Source organism: Chiloscyllium plagiosum, unplaced genomic scaffold, assembly GCF_004010195.1.
Source record: "Chiloscyllium plagiosum isolate BGI_BamShark_2017 unplaced genomic scaffold, ASM401019v2 scaf_15245, whole genome shotgun sequence".
Classification (NCBI taxonomy): domain Eukaryota; kingdom Metazoa; phylum Chordata; class Chondrichthyes; order Orectolobiformes; family Hemiscylliidae; genus Chiloscyllium; species Chiloscyllium plagiosum.
Window position 1 is genome coordinate 9020 of NW_025212171.1, and position 15575 is coordinate 24594.

At 41.8% G+C, this 15575-nt stretch overlaps 2 protein-coding genes across 2 annotated transcripts; one reads left to right on the plus strand and one right to left on the minus strand.

Annotated features, from left to right (window-relative positions):
- Window positions 1-2081: 2081 nt before the first annotated feature.
- On the plus strand, window positions 2082-2434 carry LOC122547324 (ferritin, middle subunit-like; the record flags this gene model as incomplete). Its single annotated transcript, XM_043685965.1, has 1 exon — window positions 2082-2434. A coding segment is annotated over one exon (328 nt), but the record flags the coding sequence as incomplete, so codon positions are not given.
- An 8023-nt stretch (window positions 2435-10457) lies between these two features.
- On the minus strand, window positions 10458-12208 carry LOC122547323 (CDK5 and ABL1 enzyme substrate 1-like). Its single transcript, XM_043685964.1, has one exon. It carries the CDS (start codon window positions 11136-11138, stop codon window positions 10473-10475), a length of 666 nt encoding a protein of 221 aa, XP_043541899.1. The 5' UTR covers window positions 11139-12208; the 3' UTR covers window positions 10458-10472.
- Window positions 12209-15575: the final 3367 nt, after the last annotated feature.

Below are 15575 nucleotides of genomic sequence, written 5' to 3' on the forward strand. Positions count from 1 at the left end.
CATGTTCATCCTGCCCTATTTTGTTCAATACCTTGTATAGAGGACTGTTTAACACGCAATCCTGCCTTCCCCTTCATATATCTATGATACCTGGACTTCATGGTTAAGTTAATGTGGAGAGATTATACAAATCAGGCCTGTCTCCTCTAGGATTTACAAGTTCAAGGAGCGATCTGATCAAAGTCTTCAAGATATCAACAGAAAAAGACAGGGCAGATGAAGATAAACCATATCCACTGGTTAGGGATTCTGAAACTAGGGGGCATTGTCTGAGAATTAGGGCCAAACCATTCAGCTGAAGCATGTCTTCAGGTGGCGGGTGTCCACAAGTGGCAGTGGATTCTGGATCACTCGCTAATTTCAAAACCAAAACAGATAAAGAGAGATATATGGAGTTGCTTCACAGATTAGCCATGAACTCATTGAGGGGTGGAACATTCTGGAGGGGCGGAATGGCCTATTCTTGTTTCTAGATTAGATTAGATTCCCTACAGTGTGAAAACAGGCCCTTCGGCCCAACCAGTCCACACTGACCCTCCAAAGAATAACCTACCCAAACCCATTTCCCTCTGACTAATGCACCTAGCACTATGGGCAATTTAGCATGGCCAATTCACCTAACCTGCACATCTTTGGACTGTGAGAGGAATGTTCCTATGTCTTCTGGACAAAAGTCCATTCAGATGGGATAGAATATTTGCTGGGAGAAACTATCCCAGAAAGAGATTGTTTACCGGACAGATGAGGACAAAGGCTAAAAAAAAAGGGAATTGTTCAAGATGCATACATTTCTACCAACATTGGTTCAGTATTATATAGTACTGTACTGCTATATAACGCAGTCTCAGCTGACATGCTAATCCACTGATAGAATCAGTTTACAGCAAAACAACTCTACTGGCTAAACAATGCCAGCCACCTTCTGATCAGACATCAGGTTTATCGGTCTCTCACTCTTGTAACACCTTTCTCACCATAATCCAGACTCATGTGCTATTTCTGATAAAATAAATCCTGCCTGTGCTTCCTGAATTACAAACCCAATCTTCACCCACTCAACCTGAGGGGCTTTGGTGCACAGTTGACTGGTCACTTATCACCAGATCTTTACTTGACCATATCAAATACAATGATGCTCCAGTCTCCTAACCTCAAACTTTCAACTGTGCCAGTTCAAAACACAAATAATCTCAGGCTCCATTTTACAAAGGAATGACTGCACTAATTGCACTGCATATTTCCAAATCTTCACATCCAATATCTTGTGAAAGAAGCTTATGAATTTATCACCAAAATCAAGGTGTCTCTGTAACATCCAATAATGGTTTACTGAACGGATTCCTGAGGCAACATTCCTGAGTCATATGAAGCATAACTGGACCAGTTAGGACAACTTTTACTGGAGTTGAGAAGAATAAAGGGGATCTCACAGAAACCCATAAAACTCCAACAGGAATGACCAAGGTCACTAGAACTAGGGGCCACAGTTTAAGTATAAGGGTATTCAGGACTGAAATGAGGAGAAATATCTTCACCCAGAAAGAGATGAGTCTCTGAAATTCTATTCTGCAGAAAGCAGTTGAAGCCAAAACATAGAACTATAACTCATTCTTGAAAACATTCAAAGGGCTAAAAGGATTAAAGCGTATAGGGAGGAAAAGGAACAAAGTACTGAGTTAGATCATCAGCCATGATAATATTGATAGCAGAGCAGGTGGAAAAGATCATGTGGCCCACTCCTGATTTTATTTTCCATGTTTAAATGTTACAAAGATAAGATAAATGTATACTGATGCTGCAGTTCATCATATGATCATACAAAGCAATACCAGGAATACATTAGTGACGAATTTATTATGACGCTTCTGGCAAAACCTTTGTGGCAATGTTGTCACTGTAAAAAGGCTATTTGTTGTTTTGAAGAGGGGTTGTAAAGGCAGAGGTGCCAAACTGCTGTATAACAGTCTCAGCTAACATCGACAGAATCAAATTACAGCAAAAGATCAGTGCCAGAGACAGCCTGATTAAAAACTTTAGGAGGCCGTTAGGTTTTACTTAAAATGTTGGAACAATGGGAACAGAATAGTGAGTCAGCGTGGAGGCAGAGTCCTCCTCCAGGATGTGAAGAAGCCAGAGAAGGATGAGTGGGGTAACAGTCTGCAGGCAATGCAGGGTGCCGTGGATCTGGAGAAGAATCTGAACCAGTGTTTGCTGGATCTACACCAACTCGCCATTGCCCAGACTGACCCTCATCTGTGTGACTTCCTGGAGACTCAATATTTGGATGAGGAGGTCGAGATCATCAAGCGACTTGGGGACTACATCACCAACCTGAAGTGTCTGGGAGCTCCTGAGAATGGGATGGGATTGTACCTGTTTGACAGGCTCTCACTGGAGGACAGCAGCTAATATGACCTTTTGACTGCAGTCTTTGCCTGTTTGTATCCAATTCTCCTTGGGAGAATTTCTCCAGGAAGCAGGAACTTGTACTGAAGAAATGAATGGGAAATAAAGATCATTTGATCTCTCCTAAAAAAAAAAGGGAATGGCCAGATTTCAAAACCCAGACTTTCTAGTTTTTTTTTTAAGCTTTAGCAGTCAGAAGCTGTTTGGGGTCCCAGAAGCGTTGGAAGCTTCAGTCATTGATTCCTAGCTGCGACTTTCTCAGACATCTCTCTTGATGTTGTTTCCTCCTGGATTGCAGAACTGCATGTAAACATCTGTGTCTGAATGTATCTTTTTACAAAGGGGTGTCTTTATGGATGTTACTATATTGGAACAGTTAAATAGTAATATCTATATCTATTATTTGGTTAAGTTTTCCAATAGTTGAGTTATTCTAAATTCTTCTTTCTTTTGTTTGTATTTTAACTGTAGTATTTAAATAAGTGGTGTTTTGCTTAACATCGAGTAGTTTGACCAGTTGCATCACATCTGGAACACAGCACTTCACATCTACATTTAAAATAAGGAAAAGTGAGGTCTACGCTACCTTAAAATATTTTGAGGGGGTCTGGTCTGGTCCATAACCTTTACAGGATTTTGCAAAATATTTTAGCAGATGAATTTCCCAAACGCATTTTGATATTAGAATCCAAGGGATTCTGAGCCCCACTACAAAGAAATAGGTAGTCAGGTCCTTGTTGTCTTTGACTGCACCTGACCCAGCAGAAGTTAATGTTGACAATAGTTCACCAGGTTGGAGAAACATTTCATTTCCAACCTCGCAATCTTTATTTTTATGATCATAACTATTCACTAGAAAGCAAAAACACACAAGAAATTAACCTTGAAACTCTGATTACAAGTTTCCACATTTAGGTGCACTATTTTTTTTTAATTAACTTTGTTTCTCTTAGCCAATGTTACAGTACTTACAACTATAAAAAGTAATATTTTCCATAGCTATTAAAACATTATATTTTATGATTACTGGTGCAGAATAAGCCAACCCTGGTTGCACAGGTTTAATCCAACCTTTCCTTTTAACATCCACATGCTCCAGAAATGTGCCAATACACTATTAATACTCTTCATTTCAGATTTCTGCTCTGTCTAACTGAGGCACAACATCCTTACTTTACTATTCAGCACCTCTCATGACAAAGGACAGCATTCCATTAGTCTTATTAGTCATTATTGAATATAATCAATATTGAAGAATGCATATACAGGCCACTTGGCTGCTCAGCCACTGAATTATATGATCTGATTAATCCATATTCCAACCTACACACAATAATTTTTCATCCATTTCTTATCAAGCATTTATCTACCACTGCTGTAAATATATTCAACAACTCTACTTCCACTGGCTTTAGAAGAAGAGATTTATAACCCTCTGCAGAAGAAAATTTTGCCTTATCATGAACAGAGTCGTACAGCACAGAAACAGACCTTTTTGTCTGACCAGTCCACGCTGACCGTGTTCCCAAACTAAAATAGTCCTACTTCCCTACGTTTGACCCATATCTCTCCAAACCTTTCCTATGCACAGACTTATCCAAATGCCTTTAAATGATGTAACTTTACCCACATCCACCACTTCCTCTGGCAGTTCATTCCACACACTAACCACTCTGGGTGAAAAAGTTGCCCCTCATGTCTTTTCGAAAACCTTTCTTCTTTCACCTGAAAAATAGGCCCCCTAGTTTTGAACCCTCTCTCTCTCCCCCCCCCCCCGCCCCCATCTCAGTGAAAAGACCCTTGCTATTCACCTGATCTATGCCCCTCATTATTTTATAAATTTCTAGAAGGTCACCCCTCAACCTGCTACACTCCACTGATAGAAGACCCAACCTATCCAACCTACTTTATGTCTCAAACCCTCCATTCCCAGTAAAATCCTGGTAGATATTTTCTGAACCATCTCCAATTTAATCCTATCCTTCCAACAGTAGGGTGACCAGAACTGGAGACAGTATTCCAAAAAAGGCCTCACCAACATCCTGTACAACCTCAACATGATGTTTCAACTCCTACACTCAAAGGTCTAAGCAACGAAGGCAAGTGTGCTAAATGCCTTCTCAACCACCCTGTGTCTACCTGTGATGCAAATTTCAAAGAATTATGCACCTGAACCCCTAGATCCACCCTCTAAAAATATTTTAAGGTGGTAGCGTAGACCCAACGTTTTCTTATTTTAAATGTAGATGTGAAGTGCTGTGTTCCAGATGTGATGCAACTGGTCAAACTACTCGATGTTAAACAAAATACAATTTACTTAAACACTACAGTTAAAATACAATCTTGGTATCATCTGCAAAATTGCTAACCATGTCTTCTATATTCTCATCCAAATCGTTAACATAAATGAGGAACAAAGGTGGACCCAGTACTGATCCCTGTGGAACACTGCAGGTCACAGGCCTCCAGCCCAAAAAACACCAACCTTTCACCACCACCTTGTCTCCTACCATCAAGCCAATTTTGAATCCTATTGACAACTTCACCCTAATCCCATGTGATCTAACTTTATGAATTAGTCTACCATACAGAACCTTTTCTAAGGCTTTACTAAAAGTCCATATAAACAACATCTACCATTCTGCCCACATCAATCTTGTTTGGTTGCTTTCTCAAAAACTGCAATCATGTTTGAGACATGACTTGTCTTGCACAAAACCATGCTAATGATCTCTAACCAGTCCTTGCCTTTTCAAATGCATGCAAATCCTAACTTTCAGAATCCCCTCCCACCACCGATGTCAGAGCTGAAAAATGTGTTGCTGGAAAAGCGCAGCAGGTCAGGCAGCATCCAAGGAGCAGGAGAATCGACATTCCTGAAGAAGGGCTTATGCCCGAAACATCGATTCTCCTGCTCCTTGGAGGCTGCCTGACCTGCTGCGCTTTTCCAGCAACACATTTTTCAGCTCTGACCTCCAGCATCTGCAGTCCTCACTTCCACCATCGATGTCAGGCTCACAGATCTTTAGTTTCCAGGCTTATCCTCAGAGTCTTTCTTAAATGAATAAAAGTGGGTAACTGCCTTATTTTTAAACAGTTCTAGGCTCTCGCATTACAGGAAACATACTTTCTACATCCACCCTGTCAAGAGCCCTCAGCTCTTACATGGTTCAATCAAGGCTGCGGGTTGTTCTTGTAAACTCCAGCAGATCCAAGCCTTGTCTGTCCACTCTTCCCTCATCAGACAACCTGCCCTTCAATACCACAGCTCCATGTAACGATATTTCCTAACCAACCTGTTCAGAGATGTTATCACACACCTCTAGAGGAGATGGCGCTTGAATCCAGGCCTTCTGGTCTCGGGGTAGGGATATACCACTGTATCAATCTGAAACTTGAAAATTTCACTTGACTCACGGTTTTCAGGAAGAAATTTCTGTATTTCCATTACACAAAGTGCTTCCTGATTTCATTTCTAAGTAGTTTGACTCTAATTTAATATTATGCTCTGTTCCTCTGGATACCTCATCCAGAATAAATAATCAGTATTGAGCCTATGTAATTTGAAATATCTCATTTAGATTTTAATCTTCTCAACTCAAGGGAATACAAACAAGGCTCATGCAGATTCACTTCACAAATTAACCCTTTAAACCCTGCTGTCCTTCCAATGAGTTTTGCCACCTAAACCTGAACTCAGTACTCTAAAAAGGTTCTTCACAAATGTTTCTATCTTGTCCATCATAAACAATTATGACCCCAACTGACGGTAATACTGGAGAGGTCAGACCCCGGTGAGGGACGGAGTTTTGTTTTTGTTTACTGTGGGGGTCAGTCACAGAACATATTCATAGTCAAAAGTTACACAATACCAGGTTACAGTCCAACAGGTTTACGTGAAATCACATGCTTTCAGAATGCTGCTAACATCTGGACTTCACTTGACTAAGGAGCAATGCTCCGAAAGCTGGTGATTTCAAATACACCTGCTGGACTATAACCTGGTTTTGTGTAACTTCTGACTTTGTCCACCCCAGCCCAACACCAGCAATTCCACACCATGAACATATTCATGAGAGGTTGTATTCAATGTACTTTTATTACAAACATTTTTACAACAAAATAAACAAATGTTACACTATACAATAACAATTGCAACAGCATTAGTGTAAATATCAGTAAGGAAGATATAACCTTTTACTCCAACCATAACCAGACAAACCTCAGTGAAGAGTCACCCCACTTTTCACACTAAAGCTTCTTGCTTATCTGGTACAGTTGGAATTGCTTTCTGGAATGTTCTTACTGACTTCTAAGCACCTTCAGAGCAAACACATAGGTTTTCCACAGACTCAGCTTCCAGCTGTTTTCTAGCCAGTCTTCTAACTGGTTTAGCATTCAAATCTCTCTCTGTGGTACCCACAGACAAGCTCACTGCCATTCTAGACATTTCCATCTTCCTGTCATTGGACATCATATTGCTAGGCAACTCAAGATTTTACCTCCAGCCCTGACACCTTGGACAGTTGATAACAGCATCTCTGCTATAAAGGATCTCTTCTCTCGGAATGCATTAGTCTCCATCTGACTGGGCCTACTCTGGGCTACTTTCTCTCCCTGGGTTGTAAAACTCAACTCAGCAATTACCTGTCTCGTTGGCTGGTTGTTGCCTTACATAACGAGCCTTTTTATGGATTTTGTTTGAAATTCGCTACTCAAAAATGACTTTCTGACTTCTTAAATAAAGTCAGATCTTCACAGAACTGAAAACCAATCCATTTTTCCATCATTTTAAAACACTGTTTTCAAACATTAATAATATATTTAGGAATCTTCATCATCTCTCTTCGAGCAGATGATGAGATACTATTTTTGGGACTCAGTAAAGGTGAGAGGTGAAAGAAAGGATAATTAGAGAGCTTCTGCAGTTGTTCTTCAACAACCCCCACAGGTAGCCACAAAACAGTACTACCATACAAAAGCTTCAGCGATATTTATAGTTACATGACTAACCAGCTAAAGTCCAAGGTGCATTTTATCCCCTGAGAAACAAAGAAGGTGCCAATAACACCTTTGCTCACTGTTTTATTTGTTTTCACTTTAAGACAGTACTTAGCGACATGGATTACCTTTATGAATATACAAATAATTCCAACTTAAATTGATGCTATCTTTCAAGGGATATATTCATTTACAAACCGCAGTATAGACTCGGTAGCAGTTAAGAATTAACAGCTCGTATTACCACATTGCCAAGGTACAGTGAGACGATTGAACTTCAGCGAAGGAGAAGGCTTTTTTTTTATACAGTGGAGCACTATTAATGCCTGCTAGGCCTACCCACATCAGTTCATGTACAGTGTAGTGGGAAATTTGAGAGAATAAAAGCACTGGAGATTTAGCAAGCAATTCTATCCCTCCATTGTTCAGATTACAGGCAAGCAATGTGCGCTACCTCTATCCTGATATCAGAATTGAAGGTGGCTGCAGCAACATAAACAAGGGTATCTGATGAACAAATTTTGCACTGTTGCAGTCAGGACAATGGCGGTTGTAAAATAGTTACATTTTGGGGGGTGGGGCAGTCTCACGAGTTATTTTCCGATCTCCAAATGCCTCTGCATGCACCAAGATGGACTACGTGACCTTTTAATTATCATTCATGAACTCTATGCTTACTGAAACTCAATTTGGACAATTACAACATCATGGCAAATGGTAAACCACAAGGGTAACTGAATTCTGTTTGTGTGTCACTCTACCAATACTTTACTCAAATGTAACTGGGACTTGGATTTACTCACCAATATTAAATATCTGCATAAATCTTATGTAGTAGCAGCAGAAAATAAATTGACTATAATACAACACTGAAATTAATAGAGGCTTTGCAAAGAATGGGGAATCAACCAAATACAACAAAGCAGAAATAATGTTGACCTATGGAAACGTGGAAAAATTGATGACCAAAACATTTGCTAGAAACAATTTTCTTTACTGGAATCCTTAGTAATTTGTTGAAAAGAAAACAAAAGGCCCTTATTAATGAAAGCACATTTTGGTTAACTATCAAGACTCAAATAAACACCAAATCTTGAAAACAATCTTAGGACGTTGTGACAGGAAGTTCTGTTTGATTTGTGGGAGCAATTTTAATCTCAAATTTCTAAAATCTTAAGAACAGTTAATACACGAATGTTGCCATATAAATGTAGCACTCAAAGAAAGAGTTTGTTTAACTGCATTTACATTTGGAAATAGTTTCTTTTACAAGATGGCGATGGTGGCAGGGTAGAAAGTGTTCAGGCTCTGTGCCTGTTAGCTTCTGCTCAGCTAATTGGCTGCATTCTTCTTTTATTTGTTTTGTTTCTTCATTTCTCTTATGTATCAAAGGGTCTTCTGTTCTGTGGCTGTATTGGATCCTGTGAGGGCCTGCTGTGGTGCCAGCAGTGTGATGGATCCAGATGTCTGTTCCTCATGGCCGTAGTGGACGCTGCTTTATCGAAGGGTTCATTGTCAGTGGTTCTGGTCCGTTCCACCTGCTGGTTTTAGCGGTAGCAGCGCGGTGGCTCTGGTTCATTCCTCGTGGCTACGGTGGCAACTTCGGGTGACAGCTGAAGTGGCACTGGCTTGCGCAGTGGCTTCAGCATCGGCGACTTGGTGCGTTCAGTCTGCCCCTCCTTGTTATGGCAGCAATGCAATGGCTTCAGTGTCAGCTTCAGTGGTGGCAGCGTGCTGCGCCCGGTCTGGAAATCCTTGCTCCGGCAACCACAGGGGCAACTTTGGTGACAGCATTCCGAAGCCACTCCATGAAACCAGATTGCAGTGGAGGACTCAGAAGATGACCTTTTACCTAACTTTGTCTCAATTATTTCTTTTTATAATTTCTGCCAGTAAAATGGCGCCGATGTGTGGCGACCTATGTACATTTCACGATATTTTCATCAATAAATTGCTATTCTATTCTAGTTTGACAATAAACACAGTATTATCAAAAATTGATCTCTCTCATTAGCTTCAAGTAAGTTTTCACTTGTGAGTATTTGACGGTATCTGCTAGACTTGTCATGGCACATTCATGTTCCTACATTTTTTGCAGGACACGTTGCTGAAAGTGCAAGCTGATAATGGCATAGCATGAAAACCAGGCATTAGGGATTTGACTCATGTAAACATCAGCATATCTCCAAACTTATTGAAGAATCTGGAAATTAACCATGCAAAGTTTGCAAAGGAAATATAAACTCAATGTCAAATCAGGTACAGAAAGAAAAATGAGCAAGGAAAATGATTATTTTAAGAACAAGGTATAAAGATAAGTAATAAGTCAGTGAAAACAGCAAGTAAAAGGATTGAAATTTGATATTTTACAAACTCCAATAATTAATAACTGGCAGAATAAAACACCAGAAATGTTTCAAATGCCAGAGAAGCTAGGGGATTTAATGAACACATTAAACCTCCAACCCTGGCAATATCCTTGTAAATCTTTTCTGTACCCTTCCAAATTACACAACATCCTTCCTATAGCAGGGAGCCCAGAACTGAATGCAGTATTCCAAAAGTGGCCTAACCAATATCCTGTACAGTATGTAGACTTCAAATAATAAAATTCAAGTCTCTTTACTGAATTTAGTTCAAATCTGCTGCTCGAATACTGAAACGTTACTGAATTCAATGGTGAGGCAAAAGTGAATGATAGAACATCACAACTCAGACAGCAACTTTTGGCTATCGCCTTTTAAACGCGCCCCCCTCTAATCCTCGCCTGTCGCTGACTTTGATACATAAACTACAGTGTGCACCATGAGCTGCAGCATCATTTTGAAAGCAATCCCTGGCCCCATGAATGGATTCCCATAATAATAACGCAGACGGTGTAAAGTCGCACATACAAACAGAACAGGCATGCAGTAAAAAGTTAGAAGGGTGCTGGAAATACTCAGCAGGGTCTGGCAGCATCTGTAAAGAGAGAAACAGTTTACAAATAACTCAGATTTCCAATACCCGCAGTGTTTTGATTTTGTTATGTATTGATTAGTATTCTGATGTTTAAGAAGTTCAATTTAATATTTAAAAAACTTCAATGCTATTATATAAAACAGTACGCATACAGTAAAATCCTCATAACGCTTATGCACCAACCTGGATCTTTGCAAATCAAAAGTGCTGCTGCCCATCTGTCCCTGCTCCAGGTAGTAGTTGGGGACTGATGCCTGCCTTAAGAAGGCAGCAGGCAGTATTCCCTGAGTGAAGGAGTTGATCCTTGCCCTGCTACCGCCGCCTGCAGGAGCACACGGGGCGGGGAGAGGCGATGCAGAGGCTCCGCTCGGCTGGAGCCTGGGCTCGGCAGGGAGCAGCGCCGCGTTCTCATCGGGAGGAGGCAGCGGGGAGGAGGCGGAGGCGGCGGCGGCGGCTGGAGCGACAGCAGCCGCACCGCCTGGAGCCCGGAGAGGCAGCGGCGCTGTGCCGCCCCCGCCCCCGCCGGCGCTGCTGCTGCTGCTGCTACTGGTGAGCCCACTCGCCCCGGCCCCATCCTCCTGCTCCTCAGCCTCCTCATCCTGAGTGAGGCGTCCGTCCAGAGAGATGTTGGTGAGAAAGCTGAGTGCCGCCTGCCTCCTCCTCGGGTCTATCCGTTTCCTGGTGCTGGGCTCAGTGCTGCTGCTGGAATGTAATGCCGAGCTGGGGTTGTTGTTGCTGCTGCTGCTGCTGCTGGTGGTCACAGCCGCCATCCTCCTGTGGAAATGTTGAATGTGTCCCAATGCAGCGTGTGTGGATGTGTGTACCTATGCATATAGATAGGAGTTGTTTCTTTTTATCTCGTGCATATAATATTTATACATTTAAAAGCGCGTGTCCTTGCTAACAGAGCTAAACGTGCTGCTGCACTGCTCGGTGCAAACACTAAGAAGCGCTCTGTCAGCCCCAGCAGTCAGGCTGGAGGGAGGGACAAGGAGGCGGCCACTAGACAAAGCGCATGATCCCCAGCCCTTCCCACACACACGGTAGCTCTTGTACAGTCAGCTCAAGGTTGCAGGCTTCATGCAAACCGGATCCACTGGCTGGTGGGGATTCTTTTAATGTGCCTGGTTATCTTTGCAACCCAAGATTGTAAAATGCAAACGTCGCGCGACCGGAGAGAGAGAGAGAGAAAGATTAATCTGCAATGGGAACTTCCTCGGGGACACAAAAACATATTTTTTCCCCGACCGAAGGTTGTGTAAGATTTGGGTATCCACTCCCTTTGCCATTCCGCAGGCGACTCCTGCTGGCCGCCTACATTCAGCAATGTGGGTGTGCGTTTCTTTTTGGAGCCAACCTGCGAGGGGATTGCTGACAGTGTAAATTGTATAATGTACCTTCTGCAAATGCCGAGCTGACAACAATGCACTGTACACCAACCAGGGAGCCTCGGCATTATTTTCACTGCACATGAATTAACAGGGCGGTGTCCACCGGTACCACCACATTCTCTCCCATCAGATTAAATGATCCTTTGAACGAGCAAAAAGCTTACAAAATGTATAACTCGAGCTCAATGTGTTCTTGCAACAAGTAATTAGCCAATCACAAAGGAAAGGGAAATATCCACAAATAAAGTTTATTCCAAACTTCAGTGCTCTTACACTGGAGATGTCTTGATTTGGGAGCATTGGCCTACATTCCTAATTAAGGTTCGACGTGCCCTATTTTAACTGTTGTCCTGAATATTTCTTATTAGTGGTTTCTTCTCAGTTTTTATTTTGCTAAATATTGAATTTCTTGAACACTTCTCCAGCAGCCCCAGTGGTTACCAAAAATTTCAGCTAAATCACCTGATTTTATAAAAATCACCGTGTTCCTATTCTGGAAGGGATGAAAATGTCTACTTTGTAGACATGATGACTGTTTACTTATTCCTGTCGACAGTATGCAGGTGCCAGGCAATAACAATTGAATAGCTTGCAAAAAGTTTTTGTTCTTACGACTTTATGTTGCTGAAATGAAATTACTTCTTAGATGCCTCCTTTCGTAGCAGGGAAAGAAGTCAGTTTTGGAGACTGACATGAATTGGCAGTCGAGCTTTTCTTTTCCATGCTTTGCTACGTAAAAGCATTTTATTAAGGTAAAATTATTTGGTATTGCGTGTGGACTGCAGCAGTTCAAGAAGACGCCTCACCAACACCTTCTGAAGAGCAACTTAGGGACAGGTAATGTTGCTAGTGCAGTCAGCAACACCCACAATTCATAAGTGAATAAAAAAAATTTAGCTTACTTACAGGCCATTAGGCCCAACAAGTCCACACCAACCCTCCAAAACCCATTCCCCTACACTTACTCCTTCACCTAACACTGCAGGCAATTTAGCATGACCAATTCACCTAACCTGCACATCTTTAGACTGTGGGAGGAAACCAGAGCACCAAGAGGAAACCCATGCAGACACAGGGAGAATGTGGCAGGAATTGAACCCAGGTCTCTGGCACTGTGAGGCAGTAGTGCTAACCACTGTGCCACCCCAAGTTATTTGGCTGGCGCTTGAATGTATCCTTAGGTTTTCAGTGCCCAGGGCTGCTCAAACAATTCAAAGATGGCCATGACTTCCTCTGGTTTGGACTGTTCTGAATTTATTGTTTGACATTTTGTTCTTTTTTGTTCATCTACGTGATGTGGGCTTTGCTGCCTGGGGCAGCACTGAAGGGACAATGAGTCCAAGACAGGATAGTGATTGGCTGTGAGGGGAATTTGCAAGTGGTGATATATCACTCTCGTCCTTCGAGATAGTGCTGGTCATGCCTTGAAGTAGCCTTGGTGAAGTAGCATCTTGTGAATGGTACACACTGTTGCTGCTGAGTGTCTGTGCAAAAGTGGTTAAATATTTGTGGATGTAGTGCCAGTAAAGTGACCTAAGTTGTCCTGGATAATGTCAAGCTTCTTGTAGTTGGAGCTGCACTCATTGAAGCAATTTGGGAATATTCAATCACACTCCTGAGTTTTGCCTTTTAGATGGCAGACAGGAATTGAGGAGTCAGGAGGTGAATTACTTGCTGCAGGATACCTAGCCTCTGACCTGTTCCAGTAGCCACTGTATTTATATTACTAGTCCAGTTCAATTTCTTGTCTGTAGTAACTGCCAGAATTTTAATTTTGGAGGGTTTCAGCAATGGTAATACCATTGAATGTCAAAGGATGATGGTTAGATTCTCTCCTGTTGAAGATGGTCATTGCCTGGTACTTGTGCAAATGTTTCTCATAACTCGTTGCCCAAACTTGGATATTATCCATAACTTGCTGCATTTGGACATGGACAGCTTCACTATCTGAACATTGTGCAATTATCAGTGAACGTCCTTATGATGGAGGGAAAGTCGTTGATGAAGTAGCTGAAGATGGTTAGGCCAAAAACACTCCCCAGAGAAGCTCCTGCAGAGGTGTCCTGAAGCTGAGATGACTGGCTTCCAACAACCAGAACTTCCTTTGTGCCGGGTATGACTCCGACCAGTGTTCCCTCTGTTTCCCATTGACCCCAGTTTTGCCAGCTCTCCTTGACGCCACTTTTGGTCAAATGCAATCTAGATGTCAAGGGCAGTCACTCTCGACTTCACCTCGGGAATTCAGTCTTTTGTCCATGTTTGGACCAAGGCCATCATTGCTTTGAAAGTACTGCTTGATAGCACTGTTGATGATGCTTTCCATCACTTTACAGGTGATCAAGGGTCGACCAATAGAGCGGAAATTGGTCAGGTTGGTCTTGTCCCGCCTTTTATGTACAGGACTTATATGGGCAATTTTCCTCCTTGATGGGTAGCTTTTTCTATCTTTGTTTCCAATTTAGATTAGATTAGATTACTTACAATGTGGAAACAGGCCCTTCGGCCCAACAAGTCCACACCGCCCCGCCGAAGCGCAACCCACCCATACCCCTACATTTACCCCTTACCTAACACTACGGGCAATTTAGCATGGCCAATTCACCTGACCCGCACATTTTTGTGACTGTGGGAGGAAACCGGAGCACCCGGAGGAAACCCACGCAGACACGGGGAGAACGAGCAAACTCCACACAGTCAGTCGCCTGTGGAGTTTTACTTCATCCATTTTATTCTGCATTCGCATTGAGTGTGAGAACCCACTCAGGGTTTTTTTTCATTGTAAAATTCCATCACCATACATTCTGGCTAACATTCATGTATACGTTATGGTGTTTCTGTGGTCAGATAACTTACAACCTTTATCTGTACTTGAATGAGAAGGATGTATGCAGGTCATTGTGCACCAGATAGCAAAACACTGTTGCATCCGGTTTTGTGAAGTGTGGGTGTTCAAGATAGGTCCCATCTGTCAAATCAAGGTCCAGGTCACAGGATGATAATGAGATGGGCTAAAACCTCACAGGAGTCAGTATATTTACATTTTATGGAAGTTCGGTAATTCTTCTTTTTCAATTTAACATTGTAATGTACTCAGAGCCCTCAAATGAACTATTTATTCTGAGCATATTGTGCTTTTCAATTTGGTTGCTTGCTGTATTTTAAAAAAATCAAAATTAAGAATTATTCAATGAAGCCAATTGATATACACAGTAAAGTGTAACAATAAACATTTTAAAACTAAGAATACAATAAATTAACTGCATAAAAGGTCTACAGGAGGTATTTAATAGGGGTCTGAGTGACGTGGGCTATGGTGAGATTTGTGTCAGATTAGACAAGACATCTGGCAATGTGCATTTTGAATTTGGGAGCCTCTCTCTCCACCTGTTATACTTTTGACGAGCAGCAAGACAAGTTTCCAATTCGAATAGATCCCAGATCCTTTGAGACAGGAGTACTAACCACTGAGCCACCGTGTTCTCATATTGGATACCTTTAAAGTAATTAAACTCAACACTAATAAGAACAAAGAGCATCTCAAAAAGAATTCTGTAAAATGAAAGTGAGGAATTTTAATCAGGTGACATAGTGAATGAGGATTCAGACTTTGAGAGGTTCAATAAGATCAGTTGGAAGCGAAAAAAACTGATGAATTGTAATGTGTCCATCATGGGGCAAGGGTTTACAACAAAGACTGGGGATGACTTCCCAATCTATTTATTTCAGCAGTGAATTGCAGTGTGGTCAGCAACTCATCACATCTCCGACGGTTCTTCTGGATAGAGTCATAGAGATGTATGGCACAGAAACAGATCC

Coding starts and splice junctions, on each gene's coding strand:
- LOC122547323 (XM_043685964.1), bottom strand. CDS start 11,138: ATGGCGGCTGTGACCACCAGCAGCAGCAGCAGCAGCAACAACAACCCC.